Source organism: Xenopus laevis, chromosome 5L (genome assembly GCF_017654675.1).
Source record: "Xenopus laevis strain J_2021 chromosome 5L, Xenopus_laevis_v10.1, whole genome shotgun sequence".
Classification (NCBI taxonomy): domain Eukaryota; kingdom Metazoa; phylum Chordata; class Amphibia; order Anura; family Pipidae; genus Xenopus; species Xenopus laevis.
In genome coordinates, this window is record NC_054379.1 from 10,285,909 (window position 1) to 10,311,863 (window position 25,955).

Consider the following 25,955-nt stretch of genomic DNA (forward strand, 5'->3'; position numbering starts at 1 on the left):
ATAGGACACTGGAGAACCAATTGCTGATTCAGTGATTCATTTATTCAAAACCAGTGCACAACATGTTTTGGGCCCAGTGGCCCTTCCTCAGGTGCTTGTCCTGAGTTGGAAACCTTTATCTCCCTTATGCCCTCTCATTGCCCTGTTATAATCTTATAATATCCTGATCAATCAGTAGGGATCATAGCTTATCCGTCCATGGGTTTCATTCAATGTCATTGGAGGTGCAACCAGACAAAACTGGTAGGTAGATGAATCTCTCCACAGCTTCCTAGGCTTTCTTTGGTTGGTCTTTCCCTAGTTTACCAGATTTCTGATATCGGACATTTCCTTTTATTGAGTGGTCTTCTAGACAGATAATCTTTTTTTATCTGCCGGTGATTGTGAGGCTGTTATGTTTGCATTTATTCCACCCACAGAGATTGAGACTTGGAGAAATAACGCTGAAATTGTTGACATATTTTTAAGCCATGGTAAATCTTTATTGAAGACAATAAATAAAGTTTGCAAAAGTTTAAAAAGCGCCAGATTAGTAGATGTTACTGTAATTTCACAGAGAACACTCCCCTGAGCCTACAGGACCTTGATCATCTCTGCTCTATTCATGTTTTCCAACATTCACACAATATAATACTGCCTTGTTTAAAGGGATACTGTCATGGGAAAAAAAAAATTTCTCGAAATGAATCAGTTAATAGTGCTGCTCCAGCAGAATTCTGCACTGAAATTCATTTCTCAAAAGAGCAAACAGATTTTTTTATATTCAATTTTGAAATCTGACATGGGGCTAGACATATTGTCAGTTTCCCAGCTGCCCCAAGTCATGTGACTTGTGCTCTGATAAACTTCAATCACTCTTTACTGCTGTACTGCAAGTTAGAGTGATATCACCCCCCCCCCCCTTCCTTTCCCCCCAGCAGCCAAACAAAAGAACAATGGGAAGGTAACCAGATAGCAGCTCCCTAACACAAGATAACAGCTGCCTGGTAGATCTAAGAACAACACTCAATAGTAAAAACCCATGTCCCACTGAGACACATTCAGTTACATTGAGAAGGAAAAACAGCAGCCTGCCAGAAAGCATTTCTCTCCTAAAGTGCAGGCACAAGTCACATGACCAGGGGCAGCTGGGAAATTGACAAAATGTCTAGCCCCATGTCAGATTTTAAAATTGAATATAAAAAAATCTGTTTGCTCTTTTGAGAAATGGATTTCAGTGCAGAAGTCTGCTGGTGTAACACTATTAACTGATGCATTTTGAAAAAAACATGTTTTCTGATGACAGGATCCCTTTAAGTGGCCGGGACTATGGAGGATTACAAAGACAATGGAAAGGGCTGCAGTATATAATCAAACTGGTGAAAAAATAGCGTTGCAAGGAAAAATATGACTTTTAAGCAGCATGGTCTAGAGAAAATCTCCCATTCAGATAGACAGACAGAACTATCAGGTTAAACCAACCTTTGGCAGTGAACTAAAAAACAAGAGATATAGAACATTTAAGAACGCAAAGCGCAGGTGCATTAAACTGGATTCAGCGGAGAATGCATATTGAAGAAAGTCATGAAAAATCTGAAAAACTATAGAATTAACTAATAAATATCATGAGTTTATCAATGGATAATGTTAATAATCATTAAATATAGCTATGATTCTTAACTGTATTCTGCATACGTTACAGAATGTTATTCTCTAGGGCAGATACAACGTTCTTCGTTCTGTTATCTCTGACGTCCCTTCAAAAGAAGAACATTATCCCTTAATAGGGACACTCCTCCTGGAGACCTTAGTGACATCAGAACCTTCTTCAGATTTGAGTTTCTAACCATCTTTAAACCCAATTCATCGCTGTGCATGCTACAGCCATTCCAGTCTTCAGTCTCCATCGTGGTGGCTGCATCATCACATGAAGCTTTTATCATGAATTAATCACTTCTCTATATTATCATTATGTGATCGTTTGTGCATTTACTAAATCAAAATACGTCCCTCGTTTTGCCAGAAGCTGCTGGTGGTTCCCAAGTTCTATGAGTTTTCCATTCTTCATTACAACAATAACATCTGCATTTTGCACCGTCGATAATCTGTGTGCTATTAAGATGCAAGTTCTTCCTTTTCTTGCTTGGTCCAGGGCTTGCTGTACAATCTAAATCACAGAAAAGGCAGATTAGGAATGGGACATGTATTTGGTAATTTCATGTAAAAAAAAAAACAAAGTCGAATGCCCTCTATATCCATGTATATCCCCTCCTTCTTGAGATATCTCTTCTGGTATTGACTTTTTACTTTCCATTAGAACAAAAGAATAATATTAAAATAAATTTATATAATATTTTTCTACGCCAAATTTTATGTTTTCACCACCCTTGCAAATACATTTTAAAGGTCGAATTATGAACTCACAACTCGATTGGTTTCCTATTTAAAGGGATACTGTCATGGGAAAAAAAATTTTTCAAAATGAATCAGTTAATAGTGCTGCTCCAGCAGAATTCTGCACTGAAATCCATTTCTCAAAAGAGCAAACAGATTTTTTTATATTCAATTTTGAAATCTGACATGGGGCTAGACATATTGTCAATTTCCCAGCTGCCCCAAGTCATGTGACTTGTGCTCTGATAAACTTCAATCACTCTTTACTGCTGTACTGCAAGTTGGAGTGATATCACCCCTCCCTTCCCCCCCCCAGCAGCCAAACAAAAGAACAATGGGAAGGTAACCAGATAACAGCTCCCTAACACAAGATAACAGCTGCCTGGTAGATCTAAGAACAACACTCAATAGTAAAAACCCATGTCCCACTGAGACACATTCAGTTACATTGAGAAGGAAAAACAGCAGCCTGCCAGAAAGCATTTCTCTCCTAAAGTGCAGGCACAAGTCACATGACCAGGGGCAGCTGGGAAATTGACAAAATGTCTAGCCCCATGTCAGATTTCAAAATTGAATATAAAAAAATCTGTTTGCTCTTTTGAGAAATGGATTTCAGTGCAGAATTCTGCTGGAGCAGCACTATTAACTGATTCATTTTGAAAAGAAATTTTTTTCCCATGACAGTATCCCTTTAATAAAAAAATCAAATGGAAAAAAACTTAATTCAGCGGGTTTGGGTAAACAACGCGAAAATTCTAATTCAAAAAAAATATTATGAAGGCTATTCACATCTTCAAATGGCTCAAGGGACCTCTGCCACTGACTTCTACATGACCTCAACAGGTTTTAGATGGTGTATTTTCGGATTCAAGCTATTTCCAGGGTCGGAGTATAAAAAATCTCGAAATATTTTGTTTTTTTGAACCTGAAACATAGATTTTGTCCAAAAAATCACCACGAAAACTCACATTTTCATGGAAAACACATCTACCCTAAGACTGTACAGTATTTTTTTTTCTCTGGAGTACAGAATTTGCACAGTTATTTATGCTCTGACTACTTTTCTCTGGAAGCTCGTATTCTAGGCCACTCTCCAATGATGAATATATTCTCACTGAATTATTATCCTTTAATTATTCTTTGTTTACATGCCACTAACATATAAAACAATGCTTTACAGAGTTTATTCATCATTCAGATTTCTTGCTCAATTGGAGAAAAGTTTAAGGTCCCTTTCACACTGACCCACACGGTTACAAACCATTTATGGGTTTGGCCATTGTTAAATAGCCCTTTGATTTGCCCAAGAAGGAGGCACTGGGACTGAGATGGAGACTTTAGCATAACAATCCAGCTGTGAGACAACTCCTCTCCAGGGGAATGCATACGTTATCATTAGAGCATTTTACTCCTCACCTTCTCACTTTCATTGTCTAAAGCAGAAGTGGCTTCATCCAGCAGTAGAAGTTTGGGATCCCGCACAAGAGCTCTGGCAATGGCAATCCTTTGCTTCTGTCCTCCAGACAGCTGCGTTCCTTTCCCTCCAACCTTGGTGTTGTATTTCTGGTGATGAAAATAAACCCTTATATAAAGGCTATCTTTCTCTCTCTAGGCTAAATAGAATTTTGTCCTTCTGCTGAAATATCAGTCATACAAAAAATATGAATTCCTGCTCACCTCAGGGAGTCCTTCTATAAAAGAGTGGATATTGGCAGCTTTGGCTGCACTTTGTATTTCCTCCATTGGCACGACGTGGGAGTTGTCTCCATAAGCAATGTTCTCAGCAATGCTGCAGTCAAACAGGACAGGCTCTTGAGACACAATTGCAATTTGTGAACGGAGCCACTGGATATTGAAACATTTGGCATCCAAGTCATCAAACAACTGCAAGTTAAAAGTGATGAGTCATTAAAAATTAGAAGCACATTTGTAATTTTTTCTAGTGTCAGTAACCTCTGTTCCTGATCAGAATCAATGTTCTGCTGTCCCACTAAAAATGCTTTGCTCCTCAAGCTCGTAGCTAGAATCACCACCCTTTCATTTATTGCAATATGAAAGGCATGACAAAGTACAATATATTTTTAATTGTTCTCTATAATGTCCTTCTTCCCTTCACATATATACAGTACTCTTGAAGTACTCCATTCTTCAGAAGTTCCAAATTGTGCTTTACAGCATTACACCCTAATTTTAAAGTCCCCGAACAGCTGCCACCTCTCCCCAACAACCACCCTTGTAGATCAGCTCCTCATATTTGGTGGCTTCCTATCCATCTCTAGCATCTCTAGCATCATCATCTTTTATCCATCTAATATCAATACTGGTTGATTTACTATGACAAATGGCAATATGGACCTTAGTTTGACATGTTTTCTTACCACATCTCCTTGGTATGGATCATAGAATCTTTGAAGAAGCTGAATAGAGGTACTTTTCCCACATCCACTGCTACCTACAAATGCCACCGTTTGCCCGCTCTGTATTTTAACAGACAATCCTTGGAGTACAGGGACATCTGGCCGAGACGGATAGTTGAATGCAACTTTGCGGAATTCTACAGATCCTTGGAATGTTTCCTATTTTTTAAAAATACGGATTGAGTCACTTAATAATGTAGCCCTGAGAAGGTTAAAAGCTAAATTTCAGCTCTGGTATATCTGGCATGATGTAGGCCTAAGCTAATGACATGATCTGCCTTACACATTGATGTAAACCTATAGTAACATTAGAGTCCCAAAAATATTTAGTTTCCAACTATGTGGCAAATTTACTAAGCGGCGAAAATTCGCCAGCAACGGATTCGCAGGCAGCTCAACAGGTGAAAGTTCGCTCAGACACCGCTAATTCACTAACATGCGAAGTTGCGTCCAGGGTGCCGAACGCTGGCGAAGTTGCGCTAGCGTTGGCTATTTTACATACGGCAGCTAGTTAAAGTTGAATGAACGTATATGTTGCAGCAAATACATTACATAACACAAGCCCAGGGAAGCTTAATAAAAGAAAATAGAGTTGTTATAATGCTCTACACATGAGCCCAGTGTATAGATTATGTGCCATATGTTTGGGAATGTAGGGGGGAAGCCGGTTACCCCAAAAAAATGTTAAGCTCTTTTACAGCCTATCACCCTGAAAAAAGGAAAAAACGCCAGCGTTTTTTGGGACTTTCTCAACTAAATTTTCAACTAACTTTTTAGGAAGTTGTTTCTACTCTATTGCACTTCGTCTGGTCTGAGCTGGCGAAGGCAAGTCTGGGGCAAGAGGTAACGTTCAGTAAAATCCGTATCTTAGTGAATTTGGGCAGTTACGTCCCTTCGCCAGAGCGCAACTTCGCCTGCTGATTGAGTGTGAAAGAGCGCCATCGTCAGTCTCTTTCGCTAGCGAAGTTACGTCTGCGCCCATTAGTAAATCGGCGAAGTACCGAAATGACGAATTGACGCCAGCGTTAGTCACTTCGCCCTTTAGTAAATTTGCTCCTATGTTGTGCATTTGACCCTTTAGCCCTGTCTCTACAGTTCTGATACTTTCTTGTTATAGTCTCAGTCTCTAAATCTGGCCATATACAGGGCAATAAAAGATACAGACTAGGCACTTCCAGACCAAGTAAGCTAAAATCTACCATATATTGATCAGGCAGGTTTGGATTTCCATCAAAGGACCGTTTTAATATGGTCCTCTCCAAATGGGTCTCAGTAGGCCCTTATTATGATCCTTAACTTTGGCTCTGAGGAAGAGCGATTGGATTGTCCCAATTTGGTCCATAGTTTGGTAGGGGCAAACAGTATCCATTTTTTATACTGTCCAGGCTGCACTTCTTTAATAACTGAGCCCTTTGATGGCAAATGACTTACTGGTGTCTGCCCTTGGTGACTATAGCTGTCAATAGCAGGTCCTCGATTAAACAAGGCAAAAAGATGAGAAGCAGCAGATTTGGCCTTCGAATAATCAGGTGCGAAGGATAAGCTCTGCCCAACCGACATAGCTCCATAGGTTACAATGGCAAATACACTGAAAAAAAGACGGAGAAGAATATAGGTTTGAAAAAAAAGCAAAATAGATCAGTTTAGGATAACACTTTATGATAATCCAAGATGTATTGGCCAATGCTAAGAACACCAACATACAAATATTACAGTTTGGTTTTAATTAACCCATCACTGCTTTGCACCTTGCTTTACCAGCCATACCAACCAATCCCTATGCTGGTTAAAATCATGACAGACTGTCAGACTATACCTGCCTCATAAAAGGAGTTGCAACACTTGCATGTAAATCCCTGCAGGCAGTGGCATTCTTATCTCATGGGAAAAAATCTGAGGGGCCAGTTTACAAGGCAGATAACAGGTAAGAGTTGGATATGAAACAGGCGTTGTATATCATACATTCCCAATTTTACTTTCAGTACCCGGCAGCTTTAGCCATTGACCTTACAGGCTACTATAAAGTGAAACAGCAACAAAGTAAATAGGAATGAGATAGTGGTTGCTTCCTGTCATCGGAAAACATGTTTTTTTCAAAACACATCAGTTAATAGTGCTACTCCTGCAAAATTCTGCACTGAAATCCATTTCTCAAAAGAGCAAACAGATTTTTTTATATTCAATTTTGAAATCTGACATGGGGCTAGACATATTGTCAATTTCCCAGCTGCCTCCAGTCATGTGACTTGTGCCTGCACTTTAGGAGAGAAATGCTTTCTGGCAGGCTGCTGTTTTTCCTTCTCAATGTAACTGAATGTGTCTCAGTGGAACATGGGTTTTTACTATTGAGTGTTGTTCTTAGATCTACCAGGCAGCTGTTATCTTGTGTTAGGGAGCTGTTATCTGGTTACCTTCCCATTGTTCTTTTGTTTGGCTGCTGGGGGGAAAAAGGGAGGGGGTGATATCACTCCAACTTGCAGTACAGCAGTAAAGAGTGACTGAACTGTATCAGAGCACAAGTCACATGACCTGGGGCAGCTGGGAAATTGACAAAATGTCTAGCCCCATGTCAGATTTCAAAATTGAATATAAAAAGAACTATTTGCTTTTTTGAGAAATGGATTCCCCATGTCAGATTTCAAAATTGAATATAAAAAGAACTATTTGCTTTTTTGAGAAATGGATTTCAGTACAGAAGTCTGCTGGAGCAGCACTATTAACTGATTCATTTTGAAAAAAAAATTTTTCCATGACAGTATCCCTTTAATAAAACAAGTCTGCTTGGCAAGCTGTACGGAAGCAGCTAAAAGCTTCAGTTTAAAGGGGAAGTATAACCATGTAGGATATCTTTCTCCATGCAGAAACAATTTCCAAAAGAGGGGATCTGCAAGGTAAAGCAGTTACCAAGTCTTATCATGGGGCTTGATTTAACATTGGTGTCAAAAACTTGAAAACAGTGATCAGTTACAGAAGAACAACTTACAGAATTAATTCCTCCGCATTCATTCGTCCGAGTTCCAACATAAGACCGCCAAATCGAAAGGTTGCCGCATAGGAAAAAAATATAAATGACTGGCTGAGTGCAAAACAAATGCCGTATACCCGAGCTCTCTTCTGGGAATTCCTGCAATACATGGAAAATTAAATATATATCATCTGGTGAAAACGAAACCAGCAATTTATAATTCTAAGATGTAATACCATCAATTGAGCAAAACCCAACAGGTAGGACTACCTTGAAGCTTTTATGTGAGATATTATTCCTTTGAGTAAACATTTTTTGCCTTCATTTTCAATGTGGTGCAATCTATTGGCTGCCTGTTCTAACTTTTGGAGGAGTCCCCATAAAACACAAGAACAAAGCCATTAACCATGGAAACAATGAATATCTGATGAGCGACTGACCTGTATGGTTTCTGGAGGCTCTCTGAGTACATTACTTCAAAGGTTCTTTCTCTAGTCAGTGATATGACGGTTTGAATATTATCCACAGCTTCTGCTGCAATCTGTGTTTTTAAAAGCAAAATTGAAAATGTATTTGGCACCAACATATTCTTGGAGAGATTTATAGAGAATCTTGTAGTCTATAGTAACCAACTAGCAGGTAGTAGAAGGTATTTCCAGGGTTACTTTACCAAGTTGCTCCAAAAACAACATACAAAAATGCTCTTACTGACATAGCACATAACTATTTCTTGAGAAACAAGAGCCATAGATAAAGAACAGTGACTCCCTGACAATGGAGATAGGCAGGGCCACCATCTGAAGGAATGGGGAGAAAAGTCCAACCTGGAGGCTTCTCACTTTTTTTGCAAAGGCTACTTAACAACTTAGCTAGAGGGCCAATGACTGATCCTTCATGATGTCTATAAAGAATTGGTTTAATAACTGTTCCGCAATAGAAACTGTCCTTTGGTTTTGTATCTACCTTTTTGACCCTAAGGAAGTCCCTTTGATAATGGAGACCTAAGGCAACAAATCATCATCTTGAAACAGGTCTTTAAAAAAGAGCACAATTATTTATTTTTTTTAATAATCAATACTGCACTGCAAAATGAGATTGCATCACACAGGACACATAAGTGGACCAGCCATAACTAAACACTCCTGCTCCCCTTTACTATGAATAGACCCTTGTTGAAGTGGACTAAACATTGTTGAGGTGGTTCTTCAGATTTGCGGACAGAAAGTATATCCTTTTCTAAACAGTGGAAACCCTGGTTTGTGTGACACCAGTATCTAAGCACTCATAGTTCACTGCCTCTTTTGCAGCATCTTTTTCACTCACTACAACTATGTGGTTGAGCTACAAGCCAAAGCTGAGCTATGTGAGGTGCCAGCAGGCAACACTCCCAGGTCTTGGGAGTTTGCCACAATGCACAATAACCATAATTCCTTTTCTGCATCACCTCATGTACCCAGTCCTACAGTACATATTGTATTCCTGACTGTGGCTTAACAACATGGTAACTTCCTCCACTAACCTCACACTGTGCCTGAGCTGCCCTTAATAGTTGACCTATCTGCCTATCACATCTAAGGCAAGCTATTAGAGGAACAAACCCACCCCTAGGTAACTCTAAGGCTAAGGCCACACTAGGCGATAGCGCCGCGATTTAGCGCTCGAATTTCGAGCGACAGTAGAGAAAAGATCGCCGCGTGTGTTTTTACGCTGGCGATTTTTCGCGATTCCCCATAGACGCCAGCGCAAAAGTTTCCCCAGCGATTGCGGCTTAAAAGTCGCGGCGAAAAGTCGCCGTGAGTCAAATCGCGGCGCTATCGCCTAGTGTGGCCTTACCCTAACCCAGAAAAGCCTGGACCTTGACCTGTTTTTTCCAACCTATCCAACCCCCCACTTAGGTTTTTGGGCTTTAGACAGAGATTCCCTACCAAAGACTCATGAGCAACATGTTGCCCACCCCCTATTGATGTTTTTCCCAGTTGCCTCAAATCATGTGCTAGTTTTTAAATTCCTGGTCTTTCTTGACATGCCTTCTTAGAACAGTGATAATCAGAAAAGCTACGTTCTAGGAAATGGTAGCACTTGTTTTCACCTGTCTAATTTTTATTGTGGAATCTCCCAGGAATCAAAGATAAAAAACAGTGACTGTTTAACATCTTAGAATTGAATTGACATTTACCTTTCCAGCAGCCTGAAGCTCTTTCTTATCACGATTAGCAAAGCCAGTAAGAGCTCTGGTCTCAAGTAATCCAGTTACCCCAATGAAAGGAGTCATTGCCAAAATCAGAAGGGTCAGTTCCCAGCCATACACAAAGGCAATTATGACAGACACTCCCATACAAGCCACATTCTGGGCAATTAGTCCGAGTCTGGAACCAGTAGCCTGGATTAATTGAATGGAAATAAAAAATATATATACAGTATATTTTTTTAAAAAAAGGACAACGATAAAAGTGCAAGGCTCATTTATAAAGATTGAGGATCAAATTTTATCTGCGATTCAAGAAAAAAAAGACCATGAATATTTTCAAATCGATCAATTAATGGATAAAAAAAACTCAGTTGAAGAAATTCAGCATATACTGTAAAACCATCCGAGTCAACGCGAGTGGGGTTTTTTTTTAAGAAAAACTCAAATTCAGTAAATCACCCTCCTCGGGATAGATTTCTCTGAGGGAGTGGAAGAGGGAATGGGGAATCCTGATAGTTTTGAAAGTACGGATAAACCGTATCAATTCCAACGAATCAACATTGTCTGAGGCTTTGTAGGACCGACCAAAACATCAACTGTTCGGAGGTATTGAATCCCATAAAAACTGTAGGGCAATATTTTTTTTCCAGTGGATTCATTCAGTATTGATAAGGTATTGCTACTAATCAAAGCTCAACCTAAAGCAAATCTTTGATATGCTAAGTTAAATGAAGAAAGAATTAAAAATGTAGATACCATCTGAATTTGGGAAGCATCAGTAGCGAGTCTTGTTGTTAAAGCCCCCGTGTTATGTTTCTTGTCATCAAACCATGACATTTCCTATAGAATAATATAAGACAAATATCATTATTATTATACATAGAGGGGCACTTGTAGCTTCTGCCGTATCAGCAGTCACATGGGGAATTAAGGGTTAAGCTTACCTGGCACAGCATGGCTTTGAATGCCATCTGTCTTACTCTCATTGTTAGAACTTCCCCTGATCTTCCGAACATAAAACCCTAATAAAATCACAGCAAAATTACAATAGAAATACAAATAACACATATTTATGAACATGATTTGTCATCCTGTTGAGAAAGTGTTGGTTTATTGAAGGAGGTTTATGCTTAGTAATGCTTATGATGGCATATGCAATTGTATGAGATATACAGGTATGTGACCTGTTATCCAGAATGCTCAGGACCTGGGGCTTTCCAGATAATGAATCTTTACATATTTTGGATATTCATACCTAAAGTCATGGATAATTTGGATAAAATGGAGTCTATGGGAGCCTTTCCATTAATCAGAGTCAGTGAATAAGGGGATATCCTTCTATCTTGCTCTCACTTGATAACATAAGAAACCCTTATAAGCACTGAAGTAGTAAAATTGGTCCAATTTTGCAAAAGTTTAGTAAACTTTTTCTCCAACAAACTTTTTGAATCCAATTCCACTTTTACACCAAGGGGCAGATTTATCAAGGGTCGAATTTCGAGGGTTAAAAAACCCTCGAATTCGACCCTTGAACTAAAAATCCTTCGAATATCGAATTAGAAGGATTTACCACAAAAGCTTTGATCGTTCGATCGAATAAAAATCGTTTGTTCAAATGATGAAATTGTTCGAATCGAACGATTCGAACGATTTTAATCGATCGATCAAAGGATTTTTATTCGATAAAAAAAAAACATAGAAAAGTGCTGGGGAAGGTCCCCATAGGCTAACATTGCAGCTCGGTAGGTTTAAAGTGGCGAAGTATGAAGTCGAAGTATTTTTTAAAGAGGCAGTACTTTGATTATCGAATGGTCGAATAGTCGAACGATTTTTACTTTGAATCATTCGAATCGAATTTGACCCATTCGATGGTCGACGTACCCAAAAAAACCTTCGAAATTCAAATTTTTTTTCATTCAAATTCGTCACTCGAGCTTAGTAAATCTGCCCCTAATTGATATGATCTTTTTTCTCATGTTGCCTTATAATGTTGCCCCAAAATAGGGCTGATATAGCATTGGCAGTTCAGCCCTTTCTTTTGGGCAAAATGAAAGAAGAAGTCATCATTATTTTCCTACATAAATGAAATTTCTTTAACATGACATGAGCCAGGACATTGACCTGGCTCAGGGGAAATATTTTTAAGTTTTTAAACATGCCATTGTATCATCAAGTAAAATCACTATATAACAAACAGTTAACTTTACCTGGAGAAAATACGTCAGGAAAGACGTTACTCCAATAACTACAAATATGATGGCGTATAAATTAGCTTCGCTCTGAATTCTTTCGGGATCGTTAGTGCTAAAAACCTGGTCAGGGCAAAAAAAAAAAATCAAAATATTAGAGAATATATTATATTTTAACTTTATAATGCATATATAGTTCTGGATTGGGTTATTTAGAGAGGAATGCTTAGATAAACAGTATATTGTATCTTTATATAATGTTACTAAAAAAACATATGATTGGATATATAGGAAGTTGATGTAACCTCCCAGGGAAACATATAGCCTGAGTCCCTTTCCAAAACATCAAAAGCAGAAGGCGCCCTAGTTATAAATCAAAAAATACAAAAAAAACAAATATATGCGAGGTGCTAATCCTAAAGGATTAAAAAAATAATAAGGAAAGCAGGCCTTTTTTTATGATTTTTTGTGCCCCTGATGAAGACCTTTGTAGGTCGAAACGCGTAGGGCGACATGTGGTTGCCATGTGGGGTAACTAGCATGCAATAAATTTTTCCTTGTTTGATTTAACAGAGTGTGCTTTCCTTATTATTTTTTTTGAGTACCTTTCCAGACTGTGGTTGCTACACTTAGAGGGTGTTTCCTTGGGAAAATACCAACCGCACTACTTCTCCTTGGTGGAGCACAGGTGCACCCCTGGTGTATACTATCACAAGAGCTAGGCTGTAACCCTGATTTCACTCCGGGCTTCTGACCATAGGGCTTTGTCTTGGACCTCTGAACTGAGGCCTACCTCAACCTCAAGCCCTCTGGCAGATCCACCTCCAGCTAGAGTGGCATCAAGGGAAACAAAGAGAGTCATTTGCTCCTTCCAATTATATACGTGTGGACAGGAACTGGTCACAAGAACCCTAGGCCAGTTAGGAGACACCCGGCAGAGGAGACAGAACCAAGACTTCCTGAATTAGTAGTGGAATTAAAATCTTGAGTCCCCTAGAGAATGATAATGTTGGATAATCTGATCCAAATGACATTCCCTTGGATCACAGTTGAACAATCTAAACAGAAAATCCCACCACATGGGAGATCATCAGGTGACCTGAAAGTCACAGGGCAGGAACCTTTGTTCTATCTGTGGTCAAAGAATGGCTGTACCGTTCTACCCAAAGCTCCCAAGATCTACTCAATAGTCCTGCAGGCAGAACAGGTAGTTTGTAGTGCAATACACCAAGTTGCCATCACAATAATCAAATATGTTAATATTTTAATGTTTCATCGATCACGTAAGAACTTATGTGACACTTACAGCTGAAACTTTGGCAAAAATGATACAAAAGGCTGGATGCACTCCTCCATTGATTGTGGCCGCCAGAGTCCCCAAAAGTATATAAGGCCACTCGGATTTGTTTAGTTTCAGAATCTTGAAAAAGGAAACTTTAGGGAGAGGTTCCTGGAAAACAGATCCAATCATGAGCAACTTTTGGTGAGTTAAATACAGCTATGGACTCGTTATATTCACATTTCTGGCTTTTTTTTTACATAAGGCAACGTCATTATTTTAATAGTTCATGAATTATTTATTGTAAACTACACTGCATTGTGGGAAAAGAAAACATGACAAAAAATTCCAAACTATGTTTGGTCAGTAAATTTGCCAATACTACCAGCTGGTGACTGTGATCCTTTCTTTGGCAGCATGTGGCAGTTTATGTTTTGTCGGTCCTCTCCCAATGCAGAGAATTTAGACAATTATTATTATTCTTCTGTGAAAGATTAATGAACTATAAGGGGCAGATTTATCAAGGGTCGCATTTCGAAGTGAAAAAACTTTGAAATTCGACCATCAAATAGGCCAAATTCGATAGTCGAATTTTACTTTTTGAATTTTTTTGTCTGTTTTCGGTAAAATTCGGTAAAATTTTACTTTGAGTCGAAGTCGTATTAGCCTATTCGATGGTCGAAGTACCCAAAAATTTACCCTAAGTGTGTTATTACCTCTTTCATGTCCGCTTTTTCCTCTTGTTCATCTAAGTGTTCAGATCGAGTGGATATTTTGGAGTTGAGGCGCTGTACAAGTGACGGCTTTCTTTTCAACTCCTTCTCTGCTGTCTCTGTCTGCTCGTTGGCTTCTGCTGCTTGAATGGACTGAAAGATATGAAAATTACTCAGAAATAGGATGTTATTATTATTATTATACTTTATAGATAGACCGACAGATAGATAAACAGACAGACGTACCTGGGCTGTAACTAGTGAATGGTAAATGCCTTTCTTCTCCATTAATTCCATGTGGGTCCCTTGTTCTGCCACAGCCCCATTTTCTATCACGACTATAACATCTGCTGTCCAAACTGTACTGAGACGATGAGCTATGACAATGGTGGTCCGACCTGCACTGGCCTGTAAAAAGAGAAAGTGAAGGCTTTTACTAAAGTATACAGTATACTTCAATAGCTGAATTAAAGGGGGGACCTCTTAAAACAGGTTAAGGGTTAGTTCAGATGAGGAGATTCAAGGAGATTCGGGGAGATTTTGTCACCTGGCGACTAATCGCCTCGACTTCTGGGTGACAATCTCCCCGAATTGCCTCCTCGTGTCTTCCCATCCGCTATAATGAAAAGTCGCCTGTGCTAAAGCACATGCGGCGCAGCGTTTTCCAAAGTTTCCTCGTGAGGCAACTTCAGGTGACTTCTGAAAACGCAGCGCCGCATGTCGCCAGGCGACAAAATCTACCCGAATCTCCTTGTGTGAACTAACCCTAAAGCTGGCCATAGATGTTGAGATTTTTAAAAGATCAGATCCTGATCGTGAGACCACGATCTTCTCAGAACGATCGTACGAATTTACCATCAACTAAAAAGACCAATTTGCCAGGAAAACAAAGGGGAGCTGCATGCTTGGCCCTGCAAACATAGATAGATTACACTGGGACTGACAAAGATTTTTTGACCTGGCAGATCAATTTCCTGACAGATGTCGGCTGAAAAATCGTAAGATGTACGATTGTTCGAATACCACTAACCGCACGATAATTTCGAAGGATTGGTCGGACTTCCCTAAAATCGGTTGTTCGGCAAGAAGAATCGTCGCATCTATGGGGAGCTTTAATGTTCCTTTAGCTGGCCATACAGATCAAGATCCAAGTGTTTTGCCAAGTCAGTAAGGCCCAGATCTTTATCTGAGTTAAATGAAATGAAATGGACCTAATTGGGCCAACCTAAAGGTTATAGGACTTAATGAAGTCTTAATAAAGAATCTGATGCAGTTCTCAGTCAACAGCCCAGTCTGATCAGTTGCTGATTGAGTCCCCAATTAGGTATATGTAAGGAACTGTCTCTTTCTGTCCTTACTGCTGCTCCTAAATGAAAAATCAATATTATCAAACTAACCAATTGGATTGCGAGATGCAAATCCTCTATAACCCTGCCCTTCTACTCCTACTTTTCCTATAAAGTAACAATATGGCACAGGAAAATAAACATTACCTTCTCTAAGGCATCTTGCACTACAGATTCACTTTCAGTATCCAGAGCGGACGTAGCCTCATCCAGCAGAAGGATCTTAGGGTTCCGCACCAAGGCTCTAGCAATGGCTATCCTTTGTTTCTGGCCTCCACTCAGCTGTGCACCTCTTTCTCCAACCAGAGTGTCATATTTCTGTGATTCAATACATAATAAAGGCAGTGTTAGTGGGAATTTTCAGCTATAATGGATGTATGTATGTATATTTTTATTTGTAAAGCGCTCCTTGAGTAGTAACAGACAAGGGGTCATTGAAACAAAAAGTAACTATAAGTGCATTATTAGAAATACTCTTCACATATATATAAAATGAGAGATGAGTGGAGGATAATTCTGGCAGCAGTAGGGGGGAGAGATGGGAGTTAGGGAGGCCAGTTAGTAGAAGGTTACAGTAATCTAGTCTGGATTGCAGAGAACATCAGTACAGATAGACGAGGTAGAGTGAGGGGAAAGGAGAAGGTGAGAGAAGGCAGAGTGTACATAAAGCAGCAGACTGGGGAAAAAGGAGGTACAGAAAGTGAGTGGAGGTGAGCATGATGAGAGAAGGAAGATTGAGATCAGGTAGGGGGGATGAGAGGAGATAAATTAAAGGAGGTAGAGTCAGGGGAGATAGGGATGGATGAGAGTGGCAGAGTCAGAGGAGGTAAACTGAAAGAAGATCAGAGGAAGTAGGGATAGCTGAGAGGAGGTAGAGTAAGTAGAGTAAGTAGAGGTAGGGTTGGATGAGAGGAAGTAGGGATGCATGAGAGAAGGTAGAGTGAGTGGAGATAGGGAGGGATAAGAGGAGGAGATAGAGTGAGAGAATATAGTAATGGTAGAGTCAGAGGAAGTAGGGGTGGATGAGAGGAGGTAGAGTAAGTAGAGGTAGGGTTGGATGAGAGGAAGTAGGGATAGCTGAGAGGAGGTAGAGTAAGTAGAGGTAGGGTTGGATGAGAGGAAGTAGGGATAGCTGAGAGGAGGTAGAGTAAGTAGAGGTAGGGTTGGATGAGAGGAAGTAGGGATGCATGAGAGAAGGTAGAGTGAGTGGAGATAGGGAGGGATAAGAGAAGGAGATAGAGTGAGAGAATATAGTAATGGTAGAGTCAGAGGAAGTAGGGGTGGATGAGAGGAGGTAGAGGAAGTAGAGGTAGGGTTGGATGAGAGGAAGTAGGGATAGCTGAGAGGAGGTAGAGTGAGTGGAGATAGGGAGGGATAAGAGGAGGAGATAGAGTGAGAGAATATAGTGATGGTAGAGTCAGAGGAAGTAGGAGTGGATGAGAGGAGGTAGATTTCAAGGAGACTTGTCTCACACAATGTAAAGATTGTGGAGTGGAATGAAAGGGAGCAGTATCTAAAGGAAAATTTAACGGCAAATAAAAACAGCTTATTTCACACCCTACAACATGAGATTTTCACTTTGCGTCTAAGCCTTAACATTTGCATCTAAGACACTCACATCTGGCAACGCCATAATGAAATCATAGGCATTCGCTTCCTTCACTGCCTTTTCAATCTCCAAATCAGTCACATTTTCTCTCCCATATTTGATGTTGTTTTTAATGGTAGTTCCAAACAGCACCGGCTCTTGGCTGACCACCCCTATGAGTTCTCTGTAATGTCCCACATTCAGCGACCTGATATCGTGGCCATCAACTATGACCTGCAAAAGACGTTTGGAATCAACTCCAGTTGCCACTTACAAGGATGGTGTATAATTGGAAAGGGGTCATTTACAAACGCATATGCAGGTGTGCAAAAGGCAATTTGGGCCACAAATCATCCCATTCAAAGGAGCATTTGTATCCAGTTTACCAACCACAAGTCTGCTGCATCTCACCCGCTGTGGGAAGCCTGAAGCCACTGCTAGGTCCAAGGTGGCAGTAGCTCTAGGGTTTCCCAGCGTCAGTCGGTGAAGTTATGCAACATTTATCAGAAGAAGGATTGAAAGCCATTAGGGTAAGTTAAACATTTCTTCTTCTGGCTGTACCTGGATAAAACAGTTGCAAGCTGCACAGGTCAACACTTTTCTCACTGCCAAAATGCAGGTTGTAAATACAGTGCCCCATTGTGGCCTTTGCTGATACTTGCCAGTCAGAATAACGTGTCAGTAAGCAATTGGGTTGAGGGCAGAAGGGGGAGATACCTTTTGCCCCTCATGAATAAAAAACTGGCAAACTGCTGCATTGTTTTCATGTGGGGTGACTACATGTCTCTATAGTTGCATATATAAAATGACCCCCAAGATCTTTAGAGAAAATAAATCGTATTTACCGTGCCCTCCTGTGCGTCATAGAGTCTCTGGAGAAGCTGAACCGTTGTACTTTTGCCACAGCCACTTTGGCCAACCAAGGCCACCGTTTGCCCGGATTTAATCTTTAAATTTAGTCCTTTTAAGATCTACAAAAAGAAAGAAAAAACAATCTTATTACACAGTATTAAAGTATTCCCTTCCCCTTCCTTACATTAGCAGCGTGCTGATGTATATATTACTTGCACCTATATATGGCACCTAAAATTCACGTTCCTATTAAAATAACAATGCATTGGTTTTATTATGTAGAGAGAAGGGGGAGGGGCAATCAGAAATTCTTGTCCTTTGTTCTGCTTTTGGATTTAGAGCTTCAGCACTGAATCCACAATGACATTGGTGAAATATCGATAAATAGTCAATTTCAGATTATTGTATTGCTTTCTCACCTGGACGTTTGGTCTTGAAGGATAAAAAAAATGAACATTTTTAAATTCCACGTTTCCTTTAATTTTCTCCGGTTGATACCCTTCTGTCATGTAGTTGTCTATTGTAGAAGTCTAACGCGAAAAAAGAAAAATTGATTAAAACCATTTTTTTGGTAATCTATTAAATTAACAGGAAAGGCTGTTCTGGTTTCCATTGCAATACACTAGTAATAAAACTAGTAAATAACTTACACAGGAGCTTCATTATCAATAAAAGGCTCTCCACTGAATATCTTATGATCTCTTTTTGGGGAGGCTAAGCCTCCCTGAGTCTTCATTATTCCTACATCTTCATTATTCCTTCATTTATTATTCCTAAATCTCATTTAGGTCACTTACGTGGAAACTGATTAAAATACAAACATCTCGTTTATTTCAAGTAAAGGCAGATCAATGCTCCACTCTTTGTGTAAGCCTTACCTGATCCATGACATTAAAGATTTTATAAGCGGCGCCTCGTGCTATCGAAAATGCCTCGAGATGAGAAGAAGCCTGGCCAATGCAGTAGCTGCTGTTAATCACACAAAAGAAAATCTGTTGAGAGAGGAATCAAAATGTTAATCATTTATGGGATTTCCAAGACTGAGTCGGAAAAATTTGCACCAGGTTTAGTGACCCATAGCAACCACTCAGAACTTGGCATTCACTGATTGCCTGCTTGAAAATAAACATCTGATTGGATGAAATAAGTTGTTGGCCAGGCCATCCAGTTTGAAAGCACAAGACATAGAACATAAATGTCGTTATTGGATATCGATAAAAAAGTACTATTCAGCCTACCACAAGGGCATCTCCAATGGTGTATCCTTTATTTTGAAGAATGACAGTCGTGCCATACCAAAATCCAAGCCCGTAAGAACAATAAATAATAAATAACATAAGGCCAAGTGCCAACTGGGAAACAATGGCTTTTTTGATACCAATCTTTTTTGCCTCTTCCAAATTATTTGTATATCTGAAAAACAAAAAAAATGCCAACGTTAGATCTCCATTATACTGAAGGTGTGCACCTTAGACTCATCTGAGACAGGATTTATATAGAAAAATAATTGCTATATAATTCCTAAGGGTCCGTTAAAGAGATAGTCCGCTTTTGGTCTTGGAAAGAGTGATGGATGTTGGAGACCAACATCATCTGAATGGCTTCAGGCTGACCGTTCATGGTCTATTTACAAATCTAATCTTAAGTTTAAGTAGGGATACTACATCTTGGGAGTAGAGAATGAATACAACTTGAAGGATAATTAGGATGAGGTCTGGGAATGCTTATTTGTTGGCTCTAAATACTCTAAATACCCCATGTAGTCAAGAATTAAGATAAATTAAGGTCAGATTTGTGTGAACACATTCCATGTCCTTAATATTGGTGGAAAAAATGTAAAGGGTGGTAATATTTTAATATATCCATGACAAACTGCTATTTTGGGGCCACATTTGTTCCTTATTCAGCTATCCTTTGACTTTTTTTATGATTTTATATCCTATTTTTGGGTGGTAAATTTAATAAGATTGTACTCATCTATTTAAATATATGAGCTTGCTTACGAAGTATAGGAAGCATAAACAAAAAACCCATTCTATTGCAAAGGGACCACAACGTAAGTAGAATATTTATGCTGCACGCAATTTTAGGGGTTCAATTTCAAGACTATAAACTGCAAAACTGGCCCATTTACATTGTTGACCAAATTAAACCGAATCTGTGTCATGGGCAAAGCCAATAAAAAAGATGAACAAAAACCTAGAAATGTAAAACCTTTTAATTTCTTTTTCTTGTCCTCCAAATGCCACAACGGTCCTTATTGAGGAGAGGACTTCTTCAGCTACTGCTCCAGCTGCAGCATATGCCGAGAGCTCCTTACTTGTTAGAGATACCAGCATCTAGGTATAAAGGTGTATGTAGGTCAATAATTTGTATTAGCAACAACTAATAACAGAACTAGTTATCTGCTATATCATTGTACAAATAAAGATTACTGAAATGACAGATACCACAGTTGGCCTTACTTCTGTTCTACACATAAGACCAGAACCAGTCTTGGCTGCCTAGAACCAACGAGAGAATACTTGCACAACAATTACATGTAGACAGTGATTAATGTAATTTATTTCATATATACTTCTGGTGGAATTAAGAAAGAGATAATAGTAAATGTTTTGCTGGGGCCCACTAGAGTTGGGTCAACCAGGGGATCTTCTCATACTCTGTGAGGCCAGAAAGAACCTGCACAGGATGGTTACACCTACCTTAGAGCTCACTGCAGCTGACAGTGCAATTAGTGGACTTGTTGCTATATATACAAGTGCAAGTTCCCACCCTATGGCAAGGGCTACAATTATTCCAGATATGAACGTTGAAACGTTTTGGAATAGATGACCAATTTTGTCTCCAATTCCATCATTGATTTTAGTAATGTCCCTGAGAAAGATATATATATAGATATAAATAAAAAAAATACAATAGAGTAGTAGAGTAGTAGCACCTCCTTAAAAGTAAATCTCTTACTCGTTGAGCCGGGTGTTGATTTCTCCAGGTTTATTGATGTCGAACCAACTCATTTCTTGAGACAAGATGGAACGGAAGAAAGCTTGCCTCATTTTCCGAGTCTGTCTTGCAGCAGCTAAAACCCAAAAGGAAACTTGGGCGTAGCCTGCAACTATAACGGCAGCTCCTATTGCTACATAGTACAATGCAAAACTGGGGAGAGAGGAAAATTCCATATTAGAGACAGCAAATATATACATTGTTTCCTTATTAAGTCTTAATAATTAGAAGAGGAAACTGAAGCCTACAACATTTTGATGAGTATGCTCTGTATTTTCTTTCTGCACATTCATATTTTTCATATGAAAAAGGCTTCCTTCTTGTTTGAATAGTCCAACCATCTTAGATTGAACTTGTTGGAAGTTTTCAATTATGAGGGAGCAGCATGAAGGCCAGGAGAAGTGAAATATGGAGCGAGTGCTGTCTTTCTGGATACTCTTAGAATTATATCAGTGTCTAATATTTTCATATTTTTGTAAATTGATACAAGCTACAGGGGTCTCCCCACATTTTGGATTTTCAGAAATACTTCATTCCAACCGTTCCTGCATTAGAGGAACATACATAGGTCCCACATCATATTGAAGGACACTCTACATTATATTAGCTTCCACAACTGATAGTTAAAGAAACCAAAATGCAAGGGTTCTTTTCTCAAATAGCAATAAAGGCTTCCATTGTTATTATAGTAGTGATGCTGAGCTTCTGGGTTGAGACCCAACACTTGGTCCTCTTGCTGTTTAGGGTGGGTCTCCATGATCCATAACGTGAACTTTCTAGAACATAATAATTACTTTTGTATTATTGTTTTATTTTTGCTCTATTGCAATTGACATCTTTTTTAGTTTTGTTATGACCCGGAGTGAACAGCAGGATCCATGTTCTTTTGTTCCTCAATATTTAATGAATTACTGAGATCAAAGATGGTCAAGTTCAAAGGATGCAGGAACCCTAATCCATGACATTTGGGGGCCGATGCATCAAGGGTCGAATATCGAGGGTTAATTAACCCTCGATATTCGCCTGGGGAATGAAAATCCTTCGACTTCAAATATCGAAGTCGAAGGATTTTGCGCAAAAAGTTCGATCGAATGATCGAAGGAATAATCCATCGATCAACGATTAAATCCTTCGAATCGAAGGATTTTAATCCAACGATCGAAGGATTATCCTTCGACCAAAAAAATTTAGCCAAGCCTATGGGGACCTTCCTCATAGGCTAACATTGGGTTCGGTAGCTTTTAGGTGGCGAACTAGGGGTTCGAAGGTTTTTCTTAAAGAGACAGTACTTCGACTATCGAATGGTCGAATAGTCGAACGATTTTTAGTTTGAATCCTTTGATTCGAAGTCGTAGTCGAAGGTCGAAGTAGCCCATTCGATGGTCGAAGTAGCCCAAAAAAAACTTCGAAGATTTTCTACTTCGAATCCTTCACTTGAGCTTGGTGAATTGGCCCCCTAAAGATATTGAGTGGCATCCCAAGAATACTTTGGTTGATGATTGTAGGATCAATTTTTAGAGCAGGGCATTTGCAGATTTTTGGGGAACAAACATAGATGAAAGTAGATGAACCTATAAAAGACATGAATGGGGCTCATTTACTGGTAGTAGGCAAAAGGTTTTCAGTAGACAGAATCCATTCAGATATTTGCTTTGAGAATTGTACCTGTGGTGGTTACTGCACTGTGCTAAGTGTTAATACATGAGGAACAACTCAACAGCAACTCCAAAGCTTTCCTGCATTGGGGGTTCCTAAGTTTTGACTATAAAGGCGGTACAACTGCAGTAAATCAGACTTACATTGCCATCTGTTCTCCCAGGGGCTTGAACTTGTCACATTCTGCTGTAAATATAAAACGAGTATTTTATTACAATGAAAAGGTCACAATATGATCGTTTTTTGCTTGGTTTTAGAGCTATTTGTAAATAAAATTGCATTTGCAAGATGTGTATGTTTGTTGCTTTCTGCACTGCTCTAACTAAGACTCCTTCTGTTACAATGAGTGAGAACCAGTACATAACAGACAAAACACTGAGTTAAATTTACAAACAACTCTAAAAACTATGAACATTAACAGACCAGTAGTTCCCCCCCCCCCTTTTCAGTGAATAGGACTTGTGCTTTTGCCTATTATTTTAATTTTCAGAAATATGTATGTTTTTTGTTATATCTTAGAAGATAAAGACACAGACTGAAAGTAAGTCATTCTAACTCCCTGGCTATCATAAGCTGGTTAAAACAAATCACTAGTCCTCTTAGAAGCTCTCTGTATAAACAAACCCCCTTCTTACCCCCTGTCTGCAGCTTTTAGGTTTTAAGATACAATACAGATCCTGAAACCGAACAGCAGCTAAGGACTGGTTTGTGCTACAGGTATGAGTGCAACTCTAAGCCTGGCTGCTGGGAGCTGTAGTCCAACAAAAGCTGGAAGTTGATATATTGTGCAGCACTGGATTACATAATAATGTTTCCTTTTAGATTAGTGCACAGGGTCCCTCAAATCACTATTATCAAACCCAATTTAAACCTGTGTAGGAGATATAAAGATTTGTAAAGATCCCTATACCTGTACCTCTGCCCAGGGAAGAAATGGGTTTCCATAGGCCATGGGGTAGTTCCTATTGCCTAGCTGATATAATAGAATGTTCTATCTCTTTGGTGTCTATAAGGATATGGTATCTGGTTGGATGAGAAGTCTTACTTGTGTTTTGTAGTGATGAGTTGAAGCACAAAATGCTGTCAGTTACTTGTCCGTACACCAAGTCCAACATGGGAAGGCAGACGCCGTTTCCTGCTGCTCCAATCAAACCAACGATCATTAAGAAAATATCCAGCCTGTCTGCAAAACGGAACTAGCAAAGGGAAACAAAAACAAAATAGAAGCATCAACAGAGCCGATATTTTCGTATCAGATGGCTAAAGGGGACTCTTCTGCTTTGCCAGAAAACACAATAGTCTTCCTGACAAATTGTGCTTAGTACAGAAGAATTCTTATACTGATTTATGATAATAATCTTTATAGGTCAGTGGTTGTCAAACTTTTTGAAGCTCAAGACCCGTCTAAAGGTCCAACCTTTGGCCAGGGGCCTCCTGAGCTCATGAAGTGAGTACAGATCTAGGCAAATATTGGTGTGTCAGTCATTCAGACATAGTTTAAAGAATATCTAGGACAGTAAATACATATTCACCCCAGATCTTGCCCTAATTGACTTTCTAGCTGGGCTTTCAGGTGTATCTAGGAGACAAAATGATCATTGTCCCCATTCTTTCTACAACTGGCCTTCACGTTCAGGGCCGGCCTTACGCCTATTGGACCAATTGGGCCCAATAGGGCTGCACCTCTGGGGGCCCCGCACCACAGGGCAGCACAGATAATATTTCCCTCAGCACATGATTCTGCCTGGCCTGCCCCCAACTTTGAGAGTCCAGCCCATCCCCAAATCCTTAGGTCCAGCCCACCCCCAACTCTGATAAGCCAGCCTATCCCCCAACTCTCACAGGCCCAGCTTTCCTCCAACCTTGATAGGCCCTGCCTGCCCCCAATCCAACCAAGCCTGCTCCCAAGCTGAATCGGCCCAGCCTGCCCCAAACTAATTGGCCCAGTCCACTCTCCTATTTCCTCCCTCTCTCTCTTACCCTGTGTGCCCCTATTATGTGCCCCTATTTCATCCCTCTCACTCTCTTGCCTTGTCTGCCCCTTTCCTTTCTATTTTGTGCCTGTATGCCCTTATTTTCCTAAATACTTGGTGTGTCAGTAGCCAGCAACACTTTGTCTAGGGGCCCCGCCAACATGGTCCCAATTGGGCCCCACATTTGATAGGACCAGCCCTGTTAACGTTGATCTCCTTTGCCACTGTTCCAAGCCAACCTCACAGTTCAGGAAACACTGATATTGGCTATAAGCAAACTCTGGGTGTTATTCCTGCTAAATTGTGCTACATACAGGGGAACACTCCTGACTCCTCATAACACTGACCCTACTGTCCTATATGGGAATGTGATGAGGACCTTAGATTGTAAGCTCCACTGGAGCAGGGAATAATGTAAATGAATTATAATAAAACACGAATGAATATTTTGGCTTCTAGTACATAAAGGATAATAATAACTGCATAGAAGAAGCTGGTAATACAGAAAATAACAAAGGCAAAACTGAATTCAACTTACAATTTGGATTATGCCAACTGCTCTTTTCTTTTCTCGTTTCTTCTTATTTTCATTGACGACCCTTGGAATAAAACAGTTTGTCACAAAAGCGACTCACTCAACCACACTTAACTCTTGGGTTTGGCTACAAGGGGTTACAATCAGTCTCTCAATCACCTTACACACAGGTTAGACTAACATCAGACACCCCAAAAACACACCAACACCCACAAAGTTCATTCGCTGCCACCATCTATCATTAACAGGCGATAGAACCCTAATGTGACTATTCCCCTGCCCTCTATAACAGGTAATAACTCACACTACACAATACATCAAACATTCTCTCCTATGGTAGGTACTCAGGGTAAGATCCTACTAGTCTAACAAGCACTCCAGCAGCCAAAGGGTTAATCTACATTCAAACACACTTTCCTGCTAGCCGTACTAGTTATTCAACATACAAATAGGCAACTTTCCCTTTCCACACATACGAAGAGTTCATACACGTAGGCACAAGCATTCATATGGGCAATGAGTTCGTTTAGAGCACAAGGACTAACGTATTAAATGATATTTAATATTTAAAAGAAACAGTGCATATGTATATATATAAAAATGATATTACAAAGATGACACACAGTTGCAAATACAGTAAATAAAATAAAAGGGAGTAAAAACACAAAGAAAACCCTTACTTTACCAAGTTTTGAAGTTGTCAGTGTATTTCCTCTGAGGCACGAGTTGGAAGCTGGACATACAATCCACTGAAAAAATGGAGCCTCCTTGTATGACAATGTGATATTGGGAATGTCACCTTTTTATTTCCTGCTGGGACACTCCCCTCATTACCTTATGCATGAGGTAGGAGTGCCCAGGAACATGTCATTTACGAC

The 25,955-nt window shown here is 39.7% G+C and overlaps 1 protein-coding gene across 2 annotated transcripts in view; it reads right to left on the reverse strand.

The window, feature by feature from the left end:
• Positions 1-1,225: 1,225 nt before the first annotated feature.
• Positions 1,226-25,955, reverse strand: part of LOC121393074 (ATP-binding cassette sub-family B member 5-like) — a 37,094-nt gene continuing 12,364 nt past the window's right edge. For both annotated transcript variants that reach the window (XM_041562511.1, XM_018262561.2), the window contains exons 2-27: positions 25,081-25,141; positions 23,615-23,765; positions 22,713-22,755; positions 20,875-21,066; positions 20,616-20,787; positions 20,125-20,249; positions 19,149-19,323; positions 18,789-18,902; positions 18,330-18,440; positions 17,904-18,029; positions 17,089-17,292; positions 15,618-15,788; positions 14,371-14,532; positions 14,128-14,277; positions 13,439-13,582; positions 12,151-12,255; positions 10,888-10,965; positions 10,700-10,783; positions 9,932-10,135; positions 8,196-8,296; positions 7,774-7,914; positions 6,222-6,378; positions 4,752-4,949; positions 4,051-4,257; positions 3,790-3,936; positions 1,226-2,146 (exon numbers count right to left, since the gene is read on the reverse strand). In XM_041562511.1, the coding sequence (XP_041418445.1) occupies positions 1,949-2,146; positions 3,790-3,936; positions 4,051-4,257; positions 4,752-4,949; positions 6,222-6,378; positions 7,774-7,914; positions 8,196-8,296; positions 9,932-10,135; positions 10,700-10,783; positions 10,888-10,965; positions 12,151-12,255; positions 13,439-13,582; positions 14,128-14,277; positions 14,371-14,532; positions 15,618-15,788; positions 17,089-17,292; positions 17,904-18,029; positions 18,330-18,440; positions 18,789-18,902; positions 19,149-19,323; positions 20,125-20,249; positions 20,616-20,787; positions 20,875-21,066; positions 22,713-22,755; positions 23,615-23,732 (3,627 nt within the window). In that variant the 5' untranslated portion in view covers positions 23,733-23,765; positions 25,081-25,141 and the 3' untranslated portion in view covers positions 1,226-1,948. The remainder of the gene's footprint in view (positions 2,147-3,789; positions 3,937-4,050; positions 4,258-4,751; positions 4,950-6,221; positions 6,379-7,773; positions 7,915-8,195; positions 8,297-9,931; positions 10,136-10,699; positions 10,784-10,887; positions 10,966-12,150; positions 12,256-13,438; positions 13,583-14,127; positions 14,278-14,370; positions 14,533-15,617; positions 15,789-17,088; positions 17,293-17,903; positions 18,030-18,329; positions 18,441-18,788; positions 18,903-19,148; positions 19,324-20,124; positions 20,250-20,615; positions 20,788-20,874; positions 21,067-22,712; positions 22,756-23,614; positions 23,766-25,080; positions 25,142-25,955) is intronic.